The following is a 25,529-nucleotide window of genomic DNA, read 5'->3' as shown; positions in this document are numbered from 1 at the left end:
GAGTAGACTGGACAAGCAAGTACTGCTCCTTTTTACCCACTGCAGGTTTCACAATGGCTAGGTCAGAGGCTGTCTGTTTCTTAGCAGTGGTCTGTTTCCCATTTACTGAGATAGGATATAACCTCTTGCGATAGTTTTATACCCTTGTTGTCTCCAGACAACTTACCTCTGGCATTCTGTTATTCCACTTGCTGGTTCCCCTACCTTTTGGTCCACACCTTGCCTCCATGAACATATATATGCTACATGGCCCCACTGTTTACATTTAAAACATTTAACCCTTGGTCCTGGCCTTGTACTTGAATTAGTGCCTTCCCCTGTTACTGGCGGACTCTGTTGGGGTGATTTAGGCTGCACACCATGGGTTCCATTATACCCATGTGCAGCACTGGGTATCCCTTTCGTTTGCAAGTGATGTCCTGTTTGCTAGGTGTAGGGCGTCTTTTTTTTTCCAAATCATCTATGGTGTTGCATTCTGTATCTGCCAACCATATTTCCATGTCCTCAGGCAAAGTGCTAAGGGCTTTTTCCCTCACCAAAATGTCTGCCAGCCCTTCAAAACTGGTGACCTGACACCCACTCACCCAGCTATGAAAATAAGTGCTTAACTCAGCAATATAGTCGCATACACTTTCATCTGCCTTGAGTCTATGCTCACAAGACATTTTTTCTGTAAGCTTCACGTGTAAACTTAAAGCACTCTAATAAACAACTTTTAAGTGTATTATAATTTAGGCAATTAGTATCAGACAATTTAGAAACAGCAGTTATAGCTTTGCCATGGTGTAATGGGGTCGGGAACTGTACCTAGAGCCCTTGGTTAACATTATACTGTTTGTATACCCTTTCAAGCATATAAATAAAACTATCAAAATTACCCTCTGTAAATTGTGTATGAAATTTACTGACCTTTATTGCTTCTGGGGTTCAGTTATTTCCTTCCCCATTATCTCCATGACCCTGGCTAAGGGTCAGCATCTCCTTTTCATGTTGCCTCTGCCTCTCATTTGTTTCAGCCTCCAGACCTCTCAGTCTTTCTTTCTTCAGCCTCTAAGCAATGCAGTTTCTCATTGTCTTTAGCCTCCCAATGTCGGAGTCTCTGTGCTGATTCTATTTCCAAATATTTGGCCTCCAGTTCAAGTCTCTCTAACTCCAGATAAATTTTTAAGTCCTCTGAGGAAAAGTTGAACTGTCTATTTTCTGAGAGCTGTACATCCCCAAGGCCAGTCTGGCTGTCTTCCTGGTTACTGGTCTGTGATGCAGCCGTGACTAAGGCAGCAATAATTTCTGCTTTAGTCAGGTTGGCATGCACCCGTCCTTTGGCTTGGCACATCTCAGCCAACTGGCTCCTTGTCAGCTTGCCATAATCCTCTGCTGACATCCTTGCCTGCTATCTCTGGCTAAACTAACAAAAATAAAACTATTGTGATATGAAACTCTGAATGTCTGTTGTGTAACTGCTTGAGAGTACAAACACCTTTAATGACCACTATTTACAGACTACAGGAGTTCAGTATGCACCCCACTGAATCCCAGTATATGATATGCTGAATCCCACCACTGCCACCATTTAATATGTGATGACCCACCACTGCCAACCAGTAGCCAAGGAACCTCAATCTTTATCACTGGCAGCAGTGGGGGATGCTCACTGTGAGGATAACAGGTACACACACTGTATTTCCAGATGCAGCTCTCAGCATTAAGTGCATTTTCCCTTAAGAGAACACAGAGACCACAGTCAGTCTGGGGCTGGTTCCTCTTTCTCCAGATCCCCAATAACACACCCCACTGGTACAACTATAGAGTTGAGATCCCAGCTGAGTGACCAAGCCAGGACTTCCAGCACCCCTCTGTCCAACCAGTGCTTTGTGTCCCTGCCAAAGTAGCTGACACACACACACACACACACACACACACACACACACACACACACACACACACACACACAGCTGGGAAAGGCTGGCACAGGTTTACTAGCTATTCCCCCTTCTGCCCAGACTATAAGGTAGTTGTCACTGCCACCAGTCACTCCTTTTCAGCTACTTGAGGGCCTTTAACAAAGGGTGTCAAGTTTTACTGTGTAATGTTAATATTAATACAAATGGTAGTTTGACCAAGAGCAAGGCTATTTGGAGTGGCCTACACAGTGTCACCCAAATAAATATGCAAGTACTCTCAAAACTTAAATATCTCTACACAGGTCAGCCACAGTGAACGGTTTAAATATATTTAATAATAAATAATAAAAGAACAAGACAATACCAAATATATATTTGTAGTGACATCAGAGTTCAAAAGCACAGGAAATGTTTAAAATAAAATTGCAGTACAGGTTCACACAAATAAAGAAAAATAAAATTTAAACTAAGCTTTGCTATATTCCTGTTTCTAAAAGAGTTGTACTGTTCCCTAGAAACTTACTTCATTAGAGCAAGGGGCAAGGCAGATGTGGTGAATGGTTCTTATTGTTGTTGTCAGGTCCAAGACAGAATGCAGAATGCCTTCTCAAAGTAATGTCTAAAATATTACTGCTGGGATAGTTAGCAAGATGACATCACTTCTTGTCATCGGACTTCTAGTTCCCAGGCAAAACCCCCATTGCTGAAGCTGGCAGTATCTAGCATTTAGTTGTACAAATACTGATACAAGTGCTTTTGCTCAGATCTTTGGCAGATGATGGAAGTCATAAAACAATTGCATTCCTACATCCTTTCAGAGTAGCAATAAGTTCACCCTAAAGACAATACAGAAAGCTTCCTAGTACAGACTATGTCTCTAGCTGCATTGAAACCTGAGAGATAGCCTCTTTATAGCCTAGCCTATAACGTAATTTAATTTCAATGTTTTTCTAAAGTTTGCTGGACTCAGGTCAACCATCTAGTTTCACCTGGTAACATATACATTTAAACAGTTACAAAAGGGCATGTATATTTCTGTTCTCTCCCAGTAGGGCACACCCTGGATTCATTTTAATCACAAGCACTTTAAAAATAACTTTTCAACACAAACATCTGTACTAAGCAGTTTGATATATACATAACCTACAGTTCTAATACATTTGTGACACAAGTATCTTATGTGACATACAGTTCTAATACATTTGAAACACCAGCATCTTGTATAAATTCATTTGATATTCACAAATGATATATAATTATTTACAAAATTCCAGCTAGCTGTGCTGGCAGTGCCTCCTTTTGTCATATTGTCAGTGTCAAGTCATTAGGATTTGACATCCGTGAGGCTTTCAGTAAAAGCTGTCTTTTAGCCTGCAGCTTATTGCATTTTGATTGGAAAATGTAATCATCATTGACTGGCCACCTTACAAAGAGTGTATCAGCATACTTTTATTCTGATTCAGTTGTGAAGTAGTGTAGCAAGTGCCTTGCGTGACAGTAGTACTTGATATTTTGTTGACATTGCAACTAAACTACCACCTTGGACCTCAGCTAAGAATAGTCCATAAGTAGTGAGACTGGAATCCAGACCAGTGGATGACAGCAGCATCATCATATTGTTTCAATGCCATGAAATAATTTTGCTGGAAGTTACTGTCAATGATACTAGTGTTTGTAGTTTCCCCACTGCTGTGTGACCATTTGCTGTATATATGTTTGGTGTTGCATAGAGCATTCCCCCTGCAAAAAAGATATATATATATATATATATATATATATATATATATATATATATATATATATATATATATATATATATTGAGAGAGAGAGGTTCATTGAAAGTGGCCTTCAGGAGTTAGTAATTTATTTTCTTCTCTTGATACTTGCAGACGTTTCTTTAGGTGAGTCAGCATGAATCTGTGGGATTAACCCAGTCAGTAAAAATAATTAAGAAATAAGTAAAAATTCAAAATCTGCAGCATCATTTTGTTCCCCTACAAATGTAGAGAATTCATGTTGTCAGGCTACCACTGGCTTGTAGTGTGTCCAGCCGTGCTATCTGTTAGTGCCCGATAAATCTATAGTTTGTGGCATTGCAACATTTTAATTCTGTATCAGTCTGTTTCCTAAATTAGACTGCAAAAAAGATAAAAAGGTAAAATACTTTTGAGTGCATAATGCTGTTGTCATATTCCTATGTCTGCCAGATATGACGTTCATGCTAACCTGTACATTTGTGGTAACATTTCTCTATTGGCCATGTCAGTCCAGTTCTTTTGTTTGTAGTCAGTATACTGTAAATTGTCAGTCTTAGACAAAGCTATAAGCAGCATTGTGTAGGGCTGGGTAGAAAGCAGAATTATTCTCATGTAAATGCATATAGCTGTAACTTTTTTCCTGTCAGATATTCACTTTATAAATATTAAAATCATATATGTCCCCAACTGCTGATGATACAGTATAGGCTGAGGTACTGAGATATGTGAAGTAACGCAATTTTTTTTATTATTAATATTGCCTTTAGGAGTGACAAAGCACGATGGATTAGTGCCCTCCAGTACAAGAAGCAAAAGGATGACAAGACCACTGACAAAGAAGGTAAAGACTACTGTAAAGCTGCAAGGATCCATTTTGTTCCAAGACCTAGTTATAGCATATCAAGACATTACATGGTAAAGAATGCTAGGGTGTTCCAAGTATGGCATGTTACCTATGTTAAGTAGCTTTAATTCTGAAAATCATAAAATCTCAGAGGACTAAAGTACCATTGGAGCTATTATTTTTTCTGTTGCTGTACTATTTCCCATAAACACAACAAGCCGTCTGACTTTCATTAGCTTTGTGTTACTGACATCTAGTTAAATAAATTTACTGTGTGCCTTTTTGGGTGCATTGCCAGTATATAACCAGTCAGTACCAGAACATCCCTCATAAACTTTTAAATGATGCCAGATAAAAGCCATTTGTGTAAATGTATGGTATCCTTATATGTATTGCTTTTAAGTGTTAAGTGCACTGCTGCATTGTTTATTTGAAAGTTCTGTGTTGTGATGATAGTTTGGTTAAGCAATGTGTTGTGCATCAAGTGATAATTCATAATTACTCACTCTGGTGGGGGGGTGGAATGACTTAATCAGGAAGCTGAAGTCCAAATGTATGATGGAACTTCCTGTCGTTTCCATGTTCTTTCAGTGATGTGTGTCTCTAAAATAGCTTAACGATGTACAGAGTATGTGCATCATGCTGTTGTATGTGACCGTGCATCTGTTTAAAGGAGTTCTTGCCACTTGATTCATTTTTTTCATAATTATTGTTTAACTTGGAGCATGGGTGCCTTTGTGTCTGGCAACAGTTATTGTTCAGTGGTTAATTTAGTAGCAGAGATTTTGGGTGATAAAGTGTAGTACAGTGACATTATTTTAAAATGAAGTGCATTTTTTTTTTTAATTAACGTCATTGTATAATGGGATTTCATTTGCTTTTACATCTGTATTCACTAATATGATTTGCTGGGGACAGATTAGAGATGTATTGAGCACACATATGCCCATATTTAACGCAGGTGCTACTGCATTCTTCATTTCTTAGTAAATACTAATGCTTCACATGCAGAACAGGTGCATTTTGACTGAGAAGTTTTGAAAAAGTGATTATTTATGTTTTTGTTTTATTTTGACAGATGTCCAGCCTAATTATGTATATTGCAGTAGCTGCAGAGATCTGTAGTCAGTTCATCTGCTGCACTTACTGTGTTATTGGCTGTCTCATAGCAAAGCTGACCAGTATTTCCACTCAGGATTCTGCTTTTTGCATATTTGTAGGACCAACAAATTATGGCTTATAGACTGAGTGCCTTTTTGTTTGTGATGATTATTTAAAACTGCTTTTTTCTGTGCTTAACTGAACTGTTTCTAAAAAACTGCTTTTGGTTTGACTTTCTCCCAGGACCCATACTAAATGTTAAGAATGTGAGGGGACTGGAGGTGTATTGATACATAATAGTTTTACCATGTCATCTGCTAACTGAAATCAGGATGTCTGTGAAGGAGTTTACCAGGATCTGTTTCCACAGTGAAAATGTAGGTGCTGTCCAAAAACTACTTTTCGGGAACAGCCTTGGAGTGACTGGAGCAGACAGAGTCAATCCTTTGACTATGGAGTATTGATATGGGGGAGGGGAGAGCAATATTTAGGAAGGTTGTTTACATGTGGTGCAGCATTCTGTACGAAAAGAACTTGGAAGTAAAGATGTAAGTTGTGGCAGGTAGTGACAGGTACGAGAAATGTGGAATGGAAGGAGAAATGACATGACCTTGGCTGTGGGAGAGTGGCCATACTTAACGACTGGGGGAAACTAGGTAATCCAGCTTAGCAAAGAGCTTATAGTTGGTGGGAGAAGCTGTGGAGAGTACATAGCAGGTTTTAAGTGAGGATGGGTTACTGAGAGGAAGAAGAAGTAACAATAGACTGAACAGGCAAAGAGAAGAGCAGCGAATCTTGGGATATATTGAAAACCCTGTTATGGCAGGGTATCGTGTAGTGCTGCATGGTGAAGCAGCTAATGACAAAAATTAGAATGGATCCCTTGTAAATATGGAGGTTAAGGAGGCATGGGTAACACTTGAGAACAAAACTGAGCTAGTGACCGAGACTGAAGAATGTCTAATAATGGTATAGGTCTATGCTATGCAGTCATAATTAACTTCTCCAAAGGGAATGGCAAAACTCTTCCAAGTGCAAATGTTGCCAAACTTCTGATTGACTGCATTTTTCTGTCTTTGGCTGCATGCCATCACTAATTATTCGGAGCAATGGGTTACTGCACCTCCGATCAGAGAGAAGATCTTGCAGTGACCCTCATTTTCTGGCTGAATTTTCAGCATTGTCCTTCCTGTTAGCTTTTCCCCATCTTGGCCACTTGCCTTATTCCTACAGATGGGAAATGGTCTTGAAGAGGCACTTGCAACCTAGAGACGGTGCGGGCTGTGAAACAAGACAGAGAAATAGATAGAAAGAGGGGTGAAGCAGAGACTTTGTCTTTTGGTGAAATGCATCACTATTTAGATTAAGTTGGGGAAATGGGGAGCTGGACATATTAAAATATGGAAGAAGTCTGTATCCAATCTAATAGCTGAAGAAAGAGGACATGCTTTCTTCTCATACCTCATGAGGAGGGATGGGTACCACATGGTTCTTTGACATGTAATAAAATGTGATAAAGAGAGGTGTTGAATTGTCAGATTATGGAATTTTTCAGATCTCTTCCCGCAGGTGGACATTCTTTGTCTTTATCACAGGTCTTGTCTTTCACCTAGGTCATCTGGTCCTGGAATGAATGGAAACTGGTATGCATACTTTTCAACTTTCTTTAATTCAAAGGGACTTCCCAGATACTTTTGTTCTGACTTCATCTAATCAGTGTTGTTTTGGGAAAAAAAAGCTGGTGCATTATCATCAGCAAATAATGACCTTCATTACAGTTACAAACATTTTTTAGTTCAGAAAATGTACATTAATTAATTTACTTTGCCTAATTAAAAAATGTCCCTGATTTGGGCCCGTTGGCCCTGCGTTTAGTGCTTAGAAGTTGAGAGCTATGCTTCTGTGTAAAACAAAGCTTAATGAATGATGCACTGGGAAAGGACTTTGGTGGGAATTTCGAGAGAATGGTTTGTTTAATTATGTTGTTCATGTTATAGGCTGACCAGTTCTGAATATTTCTGGTAAGAGACTACTTAAAGTCAAGCCAGCTGTAATTTTGAAATCTATTTTATTAATCGGGTAAGTAGACTAGACCGCATTTAGCTCATTTTCAGCCAAGGAGCAGGGAGTGTACTTTTAAGAAAATAAAAATCAGAAAACATGCTTAAGGTAATTATAAAATGCAGCAGAGTGAAGCATTTAGGTGTAGTGTAACCAGGAGCCAAATGAAAGCATTAGAATGTGGAACTAATAGTACAGAAACACATACACCAGCATAAATCTTTTTTCAACTTATTATCTAAGATAAGTTAATTTGCATTGACATGACCAGATGGACTCTGCCAACATAACTAGGATTATTCAACTCCCACCACATTGGTTAGGTGGTTATGTACCAAATATTTCATTTAACCGTGTTTCATATTATGTGACCATTACTTGAGAAGCTTTGAAGTGTACTTTAACATCTGGAGGTAGAGAATGACAACTCTGAGGAAGAAGTAGGCTGTAGTGTTGTAGCTAAGTAGTGGTGTTAATGAACAGGCTAGAAGGAAGAGTGCTTAATAATAGAATAATATCCATCTTTCAGTTTTACCCGGTTAGGGGTCGCCACAGCGGAAATCTGGTCTGCTCATGATTGGCAGTGAATTTTTATGGTGCTGAGTTGCCATCCCGATGCCCAACCTTCAAAGAAAGCACACCCAGTCACACTCGCACCTACCTGCATATCCTTAGCGTCACTCGACCGCGGGGAGGACATGCAGACTCCACACAGAAGGTGCTCTAGCCGAGAATCGAATGGGAGAACTTCATGCTGTGAGGCGACAACTCTAATTGCTGCACCACCGCGGCCCTTAATTGAATAATAACCATCAATAATTAAATATTGAAATATTGAAATTCCACTCAAGTATATACCTACAATTAAATACACATCATGCAACATCAAAAAATATATACAATAAAAATGTGATAAAACTGAATGCCATAATTATTAATGGCATGTGGTTTCTTTTAAAAGGACTGGGTTTTGAGCAAGGAATTGTTCTGAAGAAGTCCCTTCAGTAGGGAAGAAAGTGCTTAACCTGTGTGTGTATTTATCTGTATGTGTCGTTAAACTGCTATTGGATCCGACCTAGCTGTGGGAGATTCTTTTGTTGATAAAACTCTTACTCACTCCATTACAAACTTTGCTCCCCAAACGTAAAACTCCTAGTTGTTTCCTAACAATAATCTCAAATCCTGTACAGTAACTCTAAACCTAAAATTCACACTGCATCCCTAACATAAACATCTCTCTCTTCCCTAACCTTCAGTCTCTTATTGCCCCCTAACCCAAACCCTAAAACTCACATTCTTGTTTGAACAGCAGCCCATGCAAGCTGCATGAAAAACAAGTGTCTAACTGCAAGATTGTGATTTCAAAGCAGTGGAGACTTGACCAGATGAAGTAGGCCCAGGTTAATCGGTCTGTCCACAGGAGATGGAGGGGAGGAAGGGAGATACTCAAGTTTGCACAAGAGCAGAATGTAGGGGGAGATTTTGCAGCAGCCCAGAGGTGATGGCATTTCAGTCAACTTTCACAGATGGAAACAAAACCAAAAGTGGGGAGGTTGGCATAATGGTTAAGGTGTTTATCTTACAAACACAAGGTACAGGGTTTGAGTCTCAAATGGGGTAAATGGTTAAGCTTAAAATGGCCCACAAGGGCAGTTATCCTAGTATTAATCTATGAACTATGAAGTAGGAGAGCCAGGAAAGGGGAATAGAGAAAATCAGCAAATAGTAAACTGAAGAGGTGTAGAAAAGGGCTGTGGAATGAAATAAATGTTTTGACCTATGGGGAAGCTTAAAAAGTCAGGGAACTATAGAATTTTGCATTAGCCAATCAGAAAGGGTACAGTAAAAAAAATGAACAAGAGGGTTGGGAACAAAAGAGATCAGGGTTAATTGGGATGTGAACAAAAGAGCCACATATGTAAGGCAGGCACAAGGAGCCAGAATATCAGTGCCGTAAAGCAGGGTAATTATCAGAAAAGGTAAAATTCAACTAAAACACAGAATGATGGATCAGTGCAGTGCAGTGGGAAGGACAGAAAAGTGCAAGAATTTGATATGTTCAGTATTGTGGATAGCGAACAGAATAATACTGGGCATAACCAAGGATGGGGGATGAGGAGAGCAGGATATCTAGGGTATTCGAGAGTCCATCAGAAATAACATGGAATGTAAGTGGGATCACTAACCTATTCAAAAAGGACTGCGCTGGAGACTAAACTCAGAGACAAAACAACAAAAGAAAACTAATGACAAGAATGTCTGACCATGTGGCATAAAGAGAGAAAATCCTGATACTGACCCAGATGGCCTGAGTTTGTTATAAATGCTCAGGTGCTGGAAGAGGCATGTGTCAGAGATTGAGAGTGGCAGGCTGATGCCAGTATGGCTGTCCTGAGTGGAAGGAGCAAGTGATGGTTATGGTCTGATAGTCACTACCAAACAAGTGGAGGCTTGCAAAGCATAGAAGGGTGCAGGATTGGGGACATGGGCCTAGCACCACCAAGCTGCTGATAGTAGCCCTCATTAGTGTGTGTGTGTGTGTGTGTGTGTGTGTGTGTGTGTGTGTGAAGCATGTACTTCCTTCCATGTGGAGGATGTAGTAAACCCGCCTGTTTATGAAGGAGCTAACGTCAACCATCAAGGTCAGGCTTAGGATTTAGAGAAATACCCCTCATTGATAATATTAGCAGTTGGTATCCATGGCTGCTTGTGTGATAGTCCCCTACAGACAGCTCTTTCCCTCATGCTGGGGAGTCCGCAGAGTTGGGTGAAAGACTGTGATAAAGACTGAGAGAAGAGAAGAGTGCATGGTGGGGAAAGCACTTAGGGGGGAGAAAATTAATGATGAATAAAATTGGGTGCCCTGAAGCACATTGTACCAATGAGGGTCCAAAAGAGGAGTGTTGGTAGGCATTATTTCAAAGGACTCTCAGGAGTTTCAAGGCTATTTTATTTTAATGACCGTGTATGTATTGCCAGTACCTGTCATCAGGCTTTAGCCCTTCTGTCAAGAAGGGAGAGGTCAGTCACCAGGTAAATTTAAGAGTACCCATCCAGTCATACAGCTTTAGTTTTAATAAATATTTAACTGCATTGCTTAACCTGCAGGTGAAGTTTATTCCAGGGGATGGGGGTCACTGATGATTCAGGTCATTGGTTCTAGTGTTAGCTGCACAGTTTGACTTACTGAGATGTAAGAGGTCAAAGACCATACAGATTACCCCTTGGCAGTATAGAAAACACAAAATACAAGTACAGAGTTTCCAGCCACTACTTGTAACTGAGGTTATTAAGTCCAGAGAACTTTGTGGTTAGGAATGCCAAGGGCTTTTTGAGGATGTTATTTATATAAATATTTTATTTTATTTATTTACATATTGTATTTTGTTTACCAGGAAAGTCCAACTGGACGTAAGTCCTATTTTCAGCAGAGGCCTGGAGAGAAAAGCTCCCCATAAGATGCACATTTACAATGAACAATAATGAAAATTAAACATTTTAAGCATTAAACTTGCAGGTAGTATTGAGACCAGTAGTAATGACATTTATCATATACTTTTGAAGTTGTATCTTACATAAGTCAGACATGTAAACGTAATATCTAGAGATACAAGAGCAATGACAGTGTACTTAGGTTCAGTCTATGTATATCGACATTAATAAGGTAGGATTTCACTAGAGCAGGAGAATTAAACAGAGGAGGAGGAAAGGTATAATCAGAAAATAATCAAGAAAAATATAAGTAGAAAAAAATCTCTTAGTGGAGACATTGAGATAACAGTAGATAAGTAGGATGATGAGGTGGGTAAGGAGGGCGTATTAGTAGGAGAGGGTTAAGGATATAGGATAGTTGGAGGAGCAGTAGTGGGGATGAAAGCGAAAGAGACAGATAAGAAAGTTGAAAGAGTCAGGATGACTGATAGATTGGCAATGGAAAGCAACAAAGAAAGGTGGGTTTAGCCAGGATGGGAGCATGAGTATAGCCATGAAGAAGTTGAGTGTTGTTTTAGGATGTCTTGAAATGTGTACTTATGTTATTTTAGGGTTGGTAGGATGGAGTTCCAGTACTTAGCAACATAGGTTGAGTAAAGTAAATCATCTGCACTTTTATGAGATTTGGTTCTAATCAGGAGATATTTATGTGAGCAGAGATTCCTGGGAAGGAATTAGTGTTTGAGTATGTTTTGTAGTGATGGGCGGGTGCTAGGTTTGTGTAGTATTTTGTGGACACTAAGCAGTTGGAAGTAGGTAAGGTGATTAGTTAGTTCAAGCCAGTGTAGGTACTTCAGTACAAGGCAGTGGTGTGAACGGTTTGGTAAGCTGGATGCAAACTTAGCTATTTTATTGTAGCAAACAGCTAGATTGTTTTTTTAAGGTGGATTGCAGGTTAGTCAGGATGGATGTTGCATAGAGAAATGAAGGGTGAGATAAGATGTTGCTAATGAATTCCTAGAGTAGTCAGTGAGAAGAGTTTGTTTCTGTAGAGGAAGTCCAGTTTTGGTGAATTTTCTTAATGGCTTGAGTGATGGGTTAAATGTTAATAATATTTTAAGTTATCAATTAAGACGCTAAGAAGCTTTGCATTGGAAACTTTCAATTGCAGTATTGTTTGCGAATGTACTGTTGAATGATTGTTTCTCTGCTAACAGAGATTTGGGTAAAGACAGCATTAATTTGTGGGGTTTTTTTTGTTTGTTTGTTAGCATTTAAAAGTAGTTGGTAGTCATCTAGCCAGGCTTCAACTGGGTCATCTTGTGGAGTAGTGGTAGACTTGGTGCACAGCATATAAGTGTGTTGTCATCTGTGTATTGTACTGTGAAGGGTTTTGGTGGCAGAACTGTGTTCTCCTGCCAGATTGTGAGCCTTAGTCATTTATAATTGCATTTTTCCATAAACAGTGTTATTGATAAATTTCTGCATAGTCCTGTGCCTTAAACTGTACTAGGTCAGTAGTGAGCGAATTGTCTCAGCTTCAGATTTTGCTTTATTGCTTTTATATTCTGCTTATCTTTTATCTTCTTAAAGTTGCATTCTGTGTCTTCCCCATCCCCCAGTAACACATTAAGCTAAAGTTTCTGAAAGAGCTCTAGTATTGCCTTTATTTAACTGTCTGCCTCTCTAGATAGCTGGCTTGTTCTTCCCAACCCTCCCATCTGCTGCTGTCTTACAAGACAGCATTTTCTGGCCTCGACACCTTATAATAATGTGATTTCTAAAGTCCCTGCCGTCCCCGCTTTCATTGCTGTAGACTGCTGTATAAGCTATTTATGTACTCTTCCCACCCACTGGTTTCCATAGATCCATGACATTGAGTGCCCACCTAGCAAACCAGTATTGCTCTTTAGTAGACTTCCTTTACTACATATTGTGTCCTGCTCATTTTCCAGGAGCTCATCAAAGCTTGCAGTCCTGGTCATTCCAGAAGTGTTTTACTTGTATTCTGTGTCACCCAGGCAAAATTAAGTACGTTTGATTGCTAATTCACAGTTATTTTGAGTGATATCTACTGTTTCCTACTTTTATGTATGCATTTCACTGTTTGTGCTGTACGACTGTCTTGAAATTGCCTTCAGCAAGGGATTTCCAACCAGTTGCGTAAATGGTTTGTGGCAGTGTTGTACTTGTGGGTCTCTTCTACTGTGTTTTCACATTAGGAGGACTGGATTTATTCAACTTGTGGCAAGAGGTATTTGCTTGGTCTGTCTGAGTTGGGAAATACACAAAAGGACTCGTAGTATAGTCATTTTGTTGGCTGTAGTGCTCATTAGTTAGTTTCCTGTTTTTTCTGTGCTGCTATAAATTTGGACCTAGATGCCATGCCCTTACTTATAAGCTGTGCGCAGCATAAAAGGATTTCCTTACCTCTGTGGCCACGTGGTGATTGAAGGTAAGGCTACTGTCTACGTACGTATCCAGGTCCCTGAACACTGGGTGGACTCTTAACGGTGTATTATCAACATGGTAATTGGCCAGGATGGTTGATTTCCCAAAGGGTACAGTTACGCATTTCTCACCACTGAGTTTTGGCAACATTTGTTAGTCTGAGGTAGGCCTTCTTGAAGAATGCTACAGGAGTCGATTATAGCTTGCAATCATCTGCAGAGTTAGTCAGCCATAAACCTTCAGGATTTACTTCCATTTTAGAGAAATCGCTGCCAAAAAGGAGTGGGCCCAGTACTGAGCCCTGAGGTACTCGGCGACTGGCCTCTTGGTGGAGGTGAACTCCCCTCCTGGATCCTATCAATGAGCCAGTTGGCTATCCAGAGGGTGATTTGACTGAAATATATATTTTTTTACCCTTTTTTGTACTTTTAAACAGTTTGCAACTGTTTTGCTGCCTACTTTAAGCTGTTTTCATTGTTTACTTGCAACTGTTTTGATGCCTACTTTAAACTTTTTTTATTGTTTGTGACTGTGTTTTCTGCACTGCCTATTTACAGTACTTGAACAATTTATAGCATAGGTTAGATTCAGACTTGATGAATCTAGACTGCTTGACACTTTCTGAGCACTAAAGCCAGTCATCTTGCACCCTTGTGGCAGAAGAGTGTAGTCAAGGACCCATCTGAGTTGGTGTTGGAGCAAGGCTCAGCCTTGGGCTTTCCTATTGGTTGGATTGTTTGAAAACTGTTTTACTTGGGTGACATTTAAACACAGCATTTGTGCATAGCTTCTCACAGTACAACGGGGGTAGCACTGCCATGTATAAATGCAAATGCTTAAAAAGTAAAATTTTCTATAGATAACCTCCTAAGCTTCCCTGCTTCTTGGCACACAACACAGTTGCGCAGTGCTGCCCATTGAGCAACCTAGCTGAGTTTTTTTGAGGCACTGGCACAGCTTTCTACCCTAAACCTGCCATAGATTAGCTTATTTTACTAGTTCTACAGCATAACCTAGTCCATCTAGCCCACCTTCTACCACTTATTACTGATTACACCTGACATAATGGAAGGTCAGTTTCCCACTGTTTCTCCAGCCAGCCTGATTGGTATGGGCATCTTGAGGCAATGTAGCAATTGCCTCATGTATGCAGACAGCCTACTACTCCTAAAACATACAAATACAATATGTGAAGGATGTATCTGTACTATGAATTTGGAACTGCTGCTCTCTCTCTCTCTCACACATAACAACAAAACAAATACCAAGCAAACTGTCAGCACCCACACCCCACCTCCATATCAAACGCACAACGCATAAGCTCACATATGCAGAGGTACTCACTAGAAATATACCAAAAGAGCAAAGACCTCCAAAGCACAAACCTTCTGCACACTGTACTGTACCAACATTACCCACTATGCATAATAACACACGCAGTAATGTATTGCCCAATAAGCCCCTAAGGCAAAACATATCTAAACCAAATGTCTTTGTCAAAGGTAACTCCATAGTGAGACAAACAGATGTCCCCCTCACTATGCCAGGTAAGGAAAAGGCCACAGGCAGCTGCCTGTTTGGTGCCAGGATCCGCCAAATCATGCACACACACACATCTCTCAACAACAAATACTGTTATGACTCTGTGTTCGTTTATGTTTGAGTGAATAACTCGAGACGTACCTCACTGGTCAATATGAAGAGACACAAGATGGAGTTTTCAGATTTGTGGCCTATGCAGATATGTCCCTTGCCCTAAGCAGCATTCTTCCCTCACCCAGAATGATGCCATAATACAAACAGAAAGTGAATGACTTCAAGAATTGGCTTAGCTTCTGATGTCAATCTAGTATCTGACAGCCTGGAATGATATGGTCCACAGACCACTCTGCTTTGCCAGAAATGGTCATCACCTGTCATCACTACTCTCTAGGTTGCTGGCAATGGTACTTTCCTCCTCCAGTAGTGCCTTTTCTAGGCAATGTCATAAGAATAAAATTCCCAACATAAAAATATCCTCCAAAAACAAACTCAGGGTTAAGCTGCTAAATGCTAGGAGTCTAAATCAAAAACTGCACTCACTTAAAGCACTTCTCATCCTGGAAGATGCTGATGTCTGCGCAGTCACAGAGATATGATTCACTGCCTCAGAGAGTACCCTGGCCATGCAGGGCTATAATGCCTTCCACACATTCAGACCACAAAACAAATGTGAAAAAACAAGGGAGGAGGAGTATCCATCTTCATTAAAGACAAATGCACCTCTAGACTGGTAAACAGTACAACTCCCTGGAGTTACTCCAACTAACTGTAGGAAAGACACCCCCCCCTTCCATGATATTGTTAGCTATAGGTCCCCACCATGAACTGCGAAAACTCACACAGCCTATCTGGACCTACTTGAGTCACTCTTAGTATAGCCAAATACCCTAGTCATGGGTGACTTTAACTATCTTTCCATTGAATGGGTAACATACTCGTCCAAAGGTTCCTGGACTTTAACACAAATGCTCTGGGGCAGATAGCACCCCCACAAGGGACTCTAACATCCTTGACATAGTGCTCACCAACATGGGGGATCGCTGCATCACCCCATGTGTGGGGCCCTCCCTGGTAAATTCTGATCATAAATTAGTCTTGTTCGAAGTGACGATTGTACCTGACTCGCCCTCGAGAGCAAAAAGGTTAAAAAATTTCTTCAAAGCAAATTCTGGCCTACTGAGTGATGGCGTCAGTAGTTTCAGACCCCCTGGCAACACTAAAAGCAATGACCCCTATACTGAGGTGTACACAATTGTCCTGTATAAACACCTATATAAATGCATAGACTCAGATGTCCCCGAACTGACAAAATCAAGGTACTCATGAAAAAAATAAGCCACCATGGTGGACATCCAACATAAATAGGTTATACAATAAGAGAAAGAAATGGCTGTCAAAAAACAAGAGGGAACAGTCGCACCAAAGGAAGACCACCCCCAAATCATAAACAAGCAGAGTAGACATCTTGTAAAGTTGTGTAAACTACTTACGAAACTAAAAAAGTTGGCTTCGCTAAGAAAGCTCACTAAGCATTCTTACAGCTACGTCCAAAATCTAAAAGGGAAGGCCCAGCTTTGTGCCGAATTAGCTGTGGATGGTACCACTATTGCACTGAACCTGAGGACTTCGCCAACCTCCTAGTGGACAGGTTTGGTGAAAACTTCACGTCCCCTGTTCCCACTAACCATACCCCATAATGTACCTGTCACCAGTCCTCTGACCTAGTACCTCCAGAGAGTAGGTCATAGCTTGACTCTCCAAGGTCAAAACCACAGTCTGTGGGACCAGACAACATCCCATGCTGCTTATTAAATGGTCCAAAACAGGAGTCAGGGAAAACCGATGAGCATGCTCTTCAGTCTCAGTCGAAGCACTGGCTTTGTCCCAGCTGAGCGGAAAACGGCAGCTATTTTCTCCTTGCACAAAGGGAGTTCTTCAGCCAACCCCAGGAACTATAGACACATAAGCCTAACCAGTCTTATCTGCAAGGCCGTGGAGAGAATAATCATGGACCTTTTCAACAGGGATGTAGGTGACCGTCAAACTCTTGACTCAGCCCAGTTTGGCTTCATTAAGGGCAGATCTTGCCTGCTAAATCTGGTGGACTTCTTCGAGAATGTCACCAAGGCCCTGGATGAAGGCACAACAGTTCACACTGCCTGTCTTGACCTAGCCAAGACCTTTGACACAATCCCTCACTCAGGCATCATTGAGAAACTCACCCATCTGGGGATTAACCCTTTTGTCACTAGAGGGGTTGCCATGTGGCTCACAAACAGAACACATACAGTCAGAGTTGGAATGCTACCTCTACTAGCAGACCTCTTACCACTGATATTCCACAAGGATCTGTGCTAGACCCCCTACTGCTTAGTATCTATTTTTCAGATGTCCAGGCAAAAATAGATTGTCTATGACTTATCAAGTTTGCTGATGACTGCAAACAGGGTGCAATCATCAAGTTCTCCCAAAGATGTCAGTGTACTACAGAATGAGCTTACACAGACAAATGATTGCTGTCAAAGCCACAGACTTAAACTAAATGCAAAAAAAAAACGTGTTATCATCCCCTTTGGCAAAGGAGATACCCATACTAATTACAACATTAAAAATGCCCTCCTAAATTCAAACCCAGCGGTGAGAGATTTAGGAATGCAAGTTGATAGTAGCCTTAGTTTTGATCATCAGGTGTCCACAGTAGTAAGGAAGGCCTCCTACGCTGCACACCTCATAAACAAGGGCATAGCATCCAAAGCTAGAGAGGTTGTAACTCCCCTGTAATCGGGGCTCATCAGATCAATAATATAGAGTACAATGCTCCCTTCTGTATATACCTGACCAGACGTCTGGAGAGGCCTCAGACGTTTCTCACCAAGAAAATTCATGGCCTACAACACATGACCTACATGGACAGATTGAAGGCCCTATCACTTTATTCAGTATTGTATCGACTGCTTAGAGGTGACTTGTGCCTGGCCTACAGAGCAGTCTCAGACCCTGCTTCCTATTTAAACATAACCTGGACATTTACATGGGGGGTTTTCACATATGTCCCTCTCAGAGAGGGGCAGCCAGTGCTGATCTTAGATTCGCTCGCAAACCTAGATTATATATCTTGGTCCATAAGGGAACAAGGGTATAACATGGTTAGGCTTGTAGAGGCCTTAAGGCCAATAGCCTAGTAACCTCCTACAATCCTATGATAAAAGGGTTTATACCTAAATTAGTGAGCTTGTCTATAGTGTCTGAGTGGGGTATTGTATCAAAACTTAATAGGCATGACCGTCCTTTAACAAAGCCAGACTGTAGTGGGTCCAGCATTTGCAGTTTATCCTCATTTGTCATGTCCATAATGATTCTTTCCATAGTCTTGCATATGAGGCTGATCAAACTTATGGGCCTGTAGCTACCCAGATCAGTGGTTGGACCTCCAGTGTGCAGGGGAATGACTGTAGCCATCTTGTATTCCTTGGGCACAAACCCTGACTAAACTGTAGTTGAAAAGTGAGAGGTCATGTTTCATGCTATTTATTAAGAATCCTGGGATGTTATCAGGTCCCATTGATGCTGTTTTTTTTTTTGCCTTGGGAAGTGCATTGATGACCTTCTCCCTAGTTATCGTTGTGTTGGATTGTGGTATGCAGTGTTGCATTTAGACTATGGGGGAGAGAGTGGGTGGAGAAATTTCAGCTAAACCTGTCAGCCAAAAGGTTGGCAATGGCCTCTGGCTCATTGTAGGTGATGCTATTTACAAGTTCTCTACACTGTTGCATTTTTCACCTGAGGTTATGGACAAAGCTGTAGAAGACTTTGTGGGTGTTATTTGCATGAGAAGCTATTTTTTCTACAAATTTACCTTTTGAAGTATTAACTAATCCTCTTAGCTACTTGCTTAGATTGGTTGAGGGACTTTAGTATGTATGGCTTTGTTCTTCCTGCACTTAGCCAAGATTTTAGTTGTTGTTGTTGTATAACTGATTGATATTGTGATTCCACAAGGGTGGCTTGTCTTTTGAGTTTGTCTTATTCTTAATACAAGTGGGCACAGCTCACTCTATGCAGCTATTAATATGGTTGTACAGAGATTTTGTAAGTAGCGCAGCATATGCTGTGGTGTTTACTGGGTTTGGGGTTGCTTGGAATTTAGCCGAGGTGTCATTTAGTAAAGAGAGATTAGCTTTGGAATAGTTCTTAAAGGTTTTTAGTTTCTCTGGATCCCTGGATTTAATTTTTATTTCAAGCAGTACTGCCTTATGGTAAGATCTAATGAACAAAGACATTACATTGGGTGAGGAACCTCAGTCCCCCATGTTTGCGAGTGCAAGGTCAAGGATGTTTGTGCCTTTTGTGAGAGAGTGGAGTAACTGTTCCAGGATGTTGGTATTAACAATGTTAGGAATAACTGGGCTTGTGCATTAGAAGTGGTGTAGGATTCCCAGTCTAGAGAGAGGTAGTTGAGATCCCCCATGAATATCATATTGGGTTAAACGGTGAGGGACTTTAGCACATTGAGATAGGTAGTATGGGTTTCTAAGGGCATTGAGGGGACCTGTAGGTTGCAAGGATATGGTACAAGACCCTGTTTATGGTGAATTGCACTTGTATGACTTCCAGTGGGTCATGCACTTTAATCTGGATGTGAGGTTGGATTCAATATAGACTGAAACCCGTCCAACGTTAGTTCCCACCTGTGCAGAAGCTGTTCTAAAGGTGTGAAAGGCATTATGCCCTTGCACTCCTGGGGTACTATGCGCAACTTTAAACCATGTCTCCATTCTAAAACAGATGTCTACACACTCCATGGCGAGGAAAGCTTGCAGGAAGTGGAGTTTCTTGTTAATGTTTGCTTGGCTTAAGAGGCTTTAGGGCCCTTGATATGTCAATAGTCTTATCTTCTGAAAGGCAACCCACTGTAGACATCTAGTACACTTGTTAGAAGATGTCTAGCTAAACCAGTTTTGAAGTGGTTAATTACCTGGTGACCCTTTACTATCCTAGTACTAATAAGTAGAGTAGTGACTGAGCTATGCTGAGCCCTAGATTCACTAGATCTTCGAAGGCTTAGGCAGGGTCTTTTAATATCAGCATATGATTAGAGTGCTTGTGTGGAGTGTATTGACAGTTTGTATTGTTCACAGATTGTTTGTCAGAAATCTCCAGTTTGGGTAAGTATTTGCATCTCTCACATATAGATAGCAAGAAGCTGAATAATTCTCTGCAAGCATCAGGCATTTGTTAAACCCTTTTGAGTAAACCAAGTGCTATGAAGCTGACAAGGGTGTAGGAGCTTGCTGACCTTCCATTCATAGCTCCGAACTGTATGTATTTTTGCAGAATGCCCAGATCTTTGCCTTGTATTTTCAGTCTGTTCCTCATAAAATGTATGGTTTTCTGGCAAATCACTGAGGACTGAAGTCACTAAATAATGGCATACATTTGAGTTTCAGACTCCATATCCTTCAGAAAATGCATGGTTTAAATTTAATATTTAAAATTTGTCCCTATTTTGGGCCTTTATCCCCTAATTATTTTAGACTTAGAGGGGGTGGGAGGTTGGCATAATGGTTAAGGTATTTGCCTTATAAACCAAAGGTGCAGGGTTTGATTCTCACATGGGGTAATTGGCTAGGCTTAAAAATGGCCCACAAAGGCAGTTAGCCTAGTACTAATCTATGAACCTATAACTTATGACTTTGTCCAGATTTCTTATGCTAACAGGATGAGAGGTATGCTTCCATTTTAGTTCAACAATACAGTTAAGGAAGGCAATATTTGATTTTAAAAGAGGTTTTAAGCAGTTAGTAGTTCAGTGGAAATATATTTCTACTATTACAGCATATGATTTAGGGATTTTATTTTTTTAAACAAGAAACATCTTTATTAAACCATCACTTACAACATAAGCAATCATACAATTATGTAAAAGAAAACAAACCACACCAACACAATCCTAGTTGCAAGCATTTGATATGACAGACCATACTGACACATTCCCAGTTGCAAACATTGTACATCACTTAAAATCTACCCAATAATTTTCAGTCAGACGTTACATAGCTCATTTAAGTCCTGCCTTCTTTTAAACCTCATTATTTTTGTATGTATTCTTCCCATTTTTCCTATGTAGTTTCCTCCTACTCTCTTCTAGCAATCTCAATTCCAGTTTTTTTTATCTCTGTTACTATATTCGCTACTTCTAATAGAGTTGGTTTAGATTTTGATTTCCATTTTCTAGTAATTTTTTTGGCAGCTACCATAATTAGACACAGCAACGCCTTAACATGTCTAGGCAATTCTGATTCTGTATCATAGCTCAGAAAAATCTCCCTCGTCACACCAATCTGCCCACCCAGGATCTCCAATAGTGCATCTCACAGGGAATCCTTAAGTCTGCCAGTTCGCTGTACTCCCAGAAAATATGTTCCCAGTTGCCTTTCTTCCCTGTCATAACTAACATTTGTTGTCTACCTGAGGAAAAATTCTCTGGAGTCTACATGGGGTATAAACATATATATGTAAACATTTCCAAGCAAAAATCCTAAATCTAGACTTTGTTGCATATTTGGGAGACATACATATATCCCCCATTGTTTCTTTGTGAATTACTTATCCAGTCTCTCTTCCCAATCCTTTCTAACCTCCTCTGATTGATTCTTATAGTTATTGCATGACTTAGGGATTTAGTAATATATGTCTTGTAGTTCTAGTGTTAAAGGGCTAAGTAATAGTGCATGAATGTGTCTTACAAATGTATTTAAAATGGCTCATGACTGTAGAGTAAGAGGGAAAAATAATGATGAATAAGAATAGTTCCCAGTTCTATAAGACAACACCAAGTATGAATATACTTTGTAGACCGTGCATCAATACAACTACAGTGGCTTAGTGGGTGTGGGAATAACTAGGTTTGTTTGTAGAGAATTGCACACCGGAACTGCCTGCACCCATCTAATGCAGCATAGTATGATGCTATGTGGAGTTGCAAACAGTACAGTTTATCTGGCCATAGTAAAGAAAAGAGCTTGCCTAGGAGCAGATTAGCTAGGAATTCAGCCAAAAGTTTCTACTCCAAAATATCATAGCAGTTTAATTCCCTGCAACAGAACTACCCCTTGTGCTTCTTAGAAGCTAACCCTTGACCAAAAACTAGATGTAAAACTGGAAACCCCCTTTTTTTAGAAGCAAACATGACCAAAAGCTAGCTGGAAAACTGTTGATGGAGATGCATCCAAAAAGGAGCATTGTACTGTATAATGAACAGGTCTGTTCATCTCTGAATATTGGGCAACAATAACACTGGGGTAAGATTTCCTGACTACAGTTGTCACATGATGATCAAAGGAGAGAGAGCCATCAACTCAAGTACAGAGGTCCTGACTACCTTTTCATCTAGTAAGGGAATGTTATCTGTACTGTACTGTACTTTTTGGGTAATTCTATTTTCAAAAAAAGTAATATACTTAAGTATTCAGTTTAAGCCCATTATCAATATACCAGGTATTAACTAGGTTAAGGTACTAAACCTGACTGATCAGTTTTCTACTTTTTCTACTCATAACAGGTACTGCCTACCCACTACTTCCCTACAACTAGCTCTACCTTCCTTCTTGCCACTGCTATCCCTTACCCTTCTGTTCATGCCCTAAGCTTACTCTTAGTGTGGAAACTCTTTAATATATATATAAAAGACACACTTATGCCTCTTTTAATTTGACTTTCTGTATTCTATCTGCAATCTGAACTGTACCTGCCTACTGCACTGCAAAGTATTTCTGTCCTCTCTGTAATTTTGTCCACTACCACTGTGATGTATTTCTGTCCTCTCTGATTTTTCCAGCCTAACTTCTAATACTCTTTGTAAATATAAAGGTTTTATTTTTCTGTTATCCCAGACCTATTTCTTCCCAGTCTATAGTATAATATTAGTCCTATTTTTAGTATTGTACTCAAATTTTTAAAATGGGAGGTACTTAGACCTCTATGATAATTTATGTATTAACCTGTAACAACATTGTTTGTAAAAATGTTTTATTTTGCTATTTTTGCCTCTGCTGAAAATGGATATGTATCCAGTTGGACTAGCCCGGTCAACAAATGTAAAATAAATAAATAAAAATAAATAAGGTCTTTCTGAAGTGTACAAATGTCTGAGCATTTTGAAATCTGGACCCAGTTTGCAGTCCTCTGCAAATTTGGTTAAGTAGATATCCTGATTACCAGTTTGAGATCAAAGAAACAGATAGACAGGAGAGGGCCCATTGCAGATTCCTGGCGGAGTCCACTAGTTACCTTGGCAGTTTTGAAGAACTACATGATGCAATCGGTTTTCAACTAATTGGTTGCCATCTTACCATGTAAGGATCTATGGTTAAAGCAGATAGCTGCCTTACAATTTCATCATGAGGTGTGACATCATGTACTTTAGCCAGATCAAGATAAGTTATATGAACAGCATAACCACTGTTGACAGCTTGTGTGTCCCTGTTGAAGTTACAAATCTTTAACAGGCGTGATCTCTCTTTGATGAAACCAAATTGTTGTTGGTTCGGCCTAATGAGATTATTGATATCGTAATTAATGAGACTGGTTATGGTGTGCTTCATAGCTTGTGGCTAAGCTTAGGTTGAACAATTTAAGGAGAGGTTCAGAAAGAACATGCTTGACATAGTTTATTTTGCAACCATGTCTTTTCTCATGTCCATGGAGGAAGTGTTTTTTTTGTCTGTGATTTTACCTTAAGAACATGTTCCTTAGTGATGATAGGCAAAGGATTCTATGAAGACTGCTGTTTCAGTAGGGGCTTTAGGGTTGAAATCTGTGATAAACTTATTGTAAAGTATATTTTCTGTGCCATTGTGGTTGAAATGGGGGTCCCATTAAGGAAAGGTTCAGAGCACTTATTTTTTCTGACATAGCTAAAATGGCTACCCTTCACTTTGTAAGATGATCTCTGTTTATGGGCTGCTTTACTGGTCCAAAAAGTGCTTTTCATTTTCTTAGTGAATCTTTCATACCATCTCATTCAGTAGCATTCTAGCCTTAATGTACAGTTTAAATTTTTTTTTTCTCTTGTTAAAATTTTTGACACTTCAGGGTGGGCTTATTTTTAAATTTCCTATTATATTCTGCTCTTTTTGGGACTTCTAGATCTGTGCATCTGTGTAAATGAGCATAAAGTTCCTTAGTAAAGTTCGCTACGGTATCAGGGTCAACAGTGGTGGTGTCATGTGTAAGTTTAGAGATTTAATAAGATAATTGTGTAAGGTTTACTCTTTTGAAGTCATTAATTATGGAGATGGCTGTTAGGGATGTGGTGGTTCTGAAAGTAAATGTCACAAGTTTATGGGTGCAGTTAACTTGTGAAGGAAAGACTAAGGGGGCGTAGCACATAGAGGCAATATTTGTAAGCACCAGATTAAAAATATTTTGGCCTATAGTTGGTTCACTATTTCATCCATGGAATTCTATCAAATTGAAATATCTCTAGACTTAACCTCACATTAGAAGTGTCGGTACTCCAGCCTGTGGTAGGATAATTTAAATATTTTATTTATTTATTTATTTTTAACTAAAAACCTGAGCAAGGCATAAACTGTAGCAACTGTTTGCTACAGTTTATAAGAAAGTTTTTTTTTTTTTACTATAATGTAAGGAAGGTGGACTGGGAGAAGGACACCTGAATGGCTGGGGGGGGGGGGGGTCCTGTATCTGGACACCTGGTTGGCGTGCCAGTAAAAGGAATGTTTTTTTTTCTTTCTTTGCTCTTCACATAAAGAGCTGAGCAGGTGGGGCACTGGTTTGTGAAAATTGCACAGGGTGCTGGTTCAGCCTGATACACTTCTGAATGTGGTAGTTCCATGGGTTAGGTGACTTCCCAAAGGATATGATAATGCACTTTTTGGCATTTAGTGTCAGCCCATGACTTTGGCACCAGTTATTTGTGTGGGACAACCCTTCCTGCAGGATGGCAGAGTTATTTCAGGATTCCTTAGCTGCTCTTAGCTTGCAGCCATCTGTGAACATAGTCAGCCAAAGCAATTTGGTATAGGCTGTTAGTTCAGAGAAGGAAATGTCAAACAGGAAAGCTCCAGTACCAAACCCTGGGGGACTCCACTAGTGACTGGTTGGTTTGTAGAGCTAGCTTCCCTTATTTTGATCTCTGGTATCCTATCTGTAGCAACAGCAATCTAGTGGGTGACTTAGGAGTTTATTTCATGTTTATTTAGCCTTTCTATGTCTGCATATGGTATTGTCAAAAGCCTTAGATAGGTTGAGGTATGCAGTTTGTACGGTTATACCTTCATCCATTGCTTTGTTGACCTTTTCAAAAAAGTCCAACAGACTGAGTAAGCATGACCTGCCCTTGGCGAATTGAAACTGAAACAGGTCCAGTGTTAGAATTTTCCTCCCTTGTACTTATTGATTAGTTCCATGATATG

General features: G+C 40.0%; 1 protein-coding gene across 2 annotated transcripts in view; it reads left to right on the top strand.

The window, feature by feature from the left end:
• Positions 1-25,529, top strand: part of ARHGEF16 (Rho guanine nucleotide exchange factor 16) — a 1,345,157-nt gene that overhangs the window by 1,199,927 nt on the left and 119,701 nt on the right. For both annotated transcript variants that reach the window (XM_044062969.1, XM_044062968.1), the window contains one exon: positions 4,427-4,500. In XM_044062969.1, the coding sequence (XP_043918904.1) occupies positions 4,427-4,500 (74 nt within the window). The remainder of the gene's footprint in view (positions 1-4,426; positions 4,501-25,529) is intronic.

The sequence above is a fragment of the Protopterus annectens genome, chromosome 2.part1, assembly GCF_019279795.1.
Source record: "Protopterus annectens isolate FY-2018-M chromosome 2.part1, PAN1.0, whole genome shotgun sequence".
NCBI lineage: Eukaryota > Metazoa > Chordata > Ceratodontiformes > Protopteridae > Protopterus > Protopterus annectens.
Note: the sequence above shows the minus strand (reverse complement) of the source record. Positions and strands in the feature narration are given on the sequence as shown.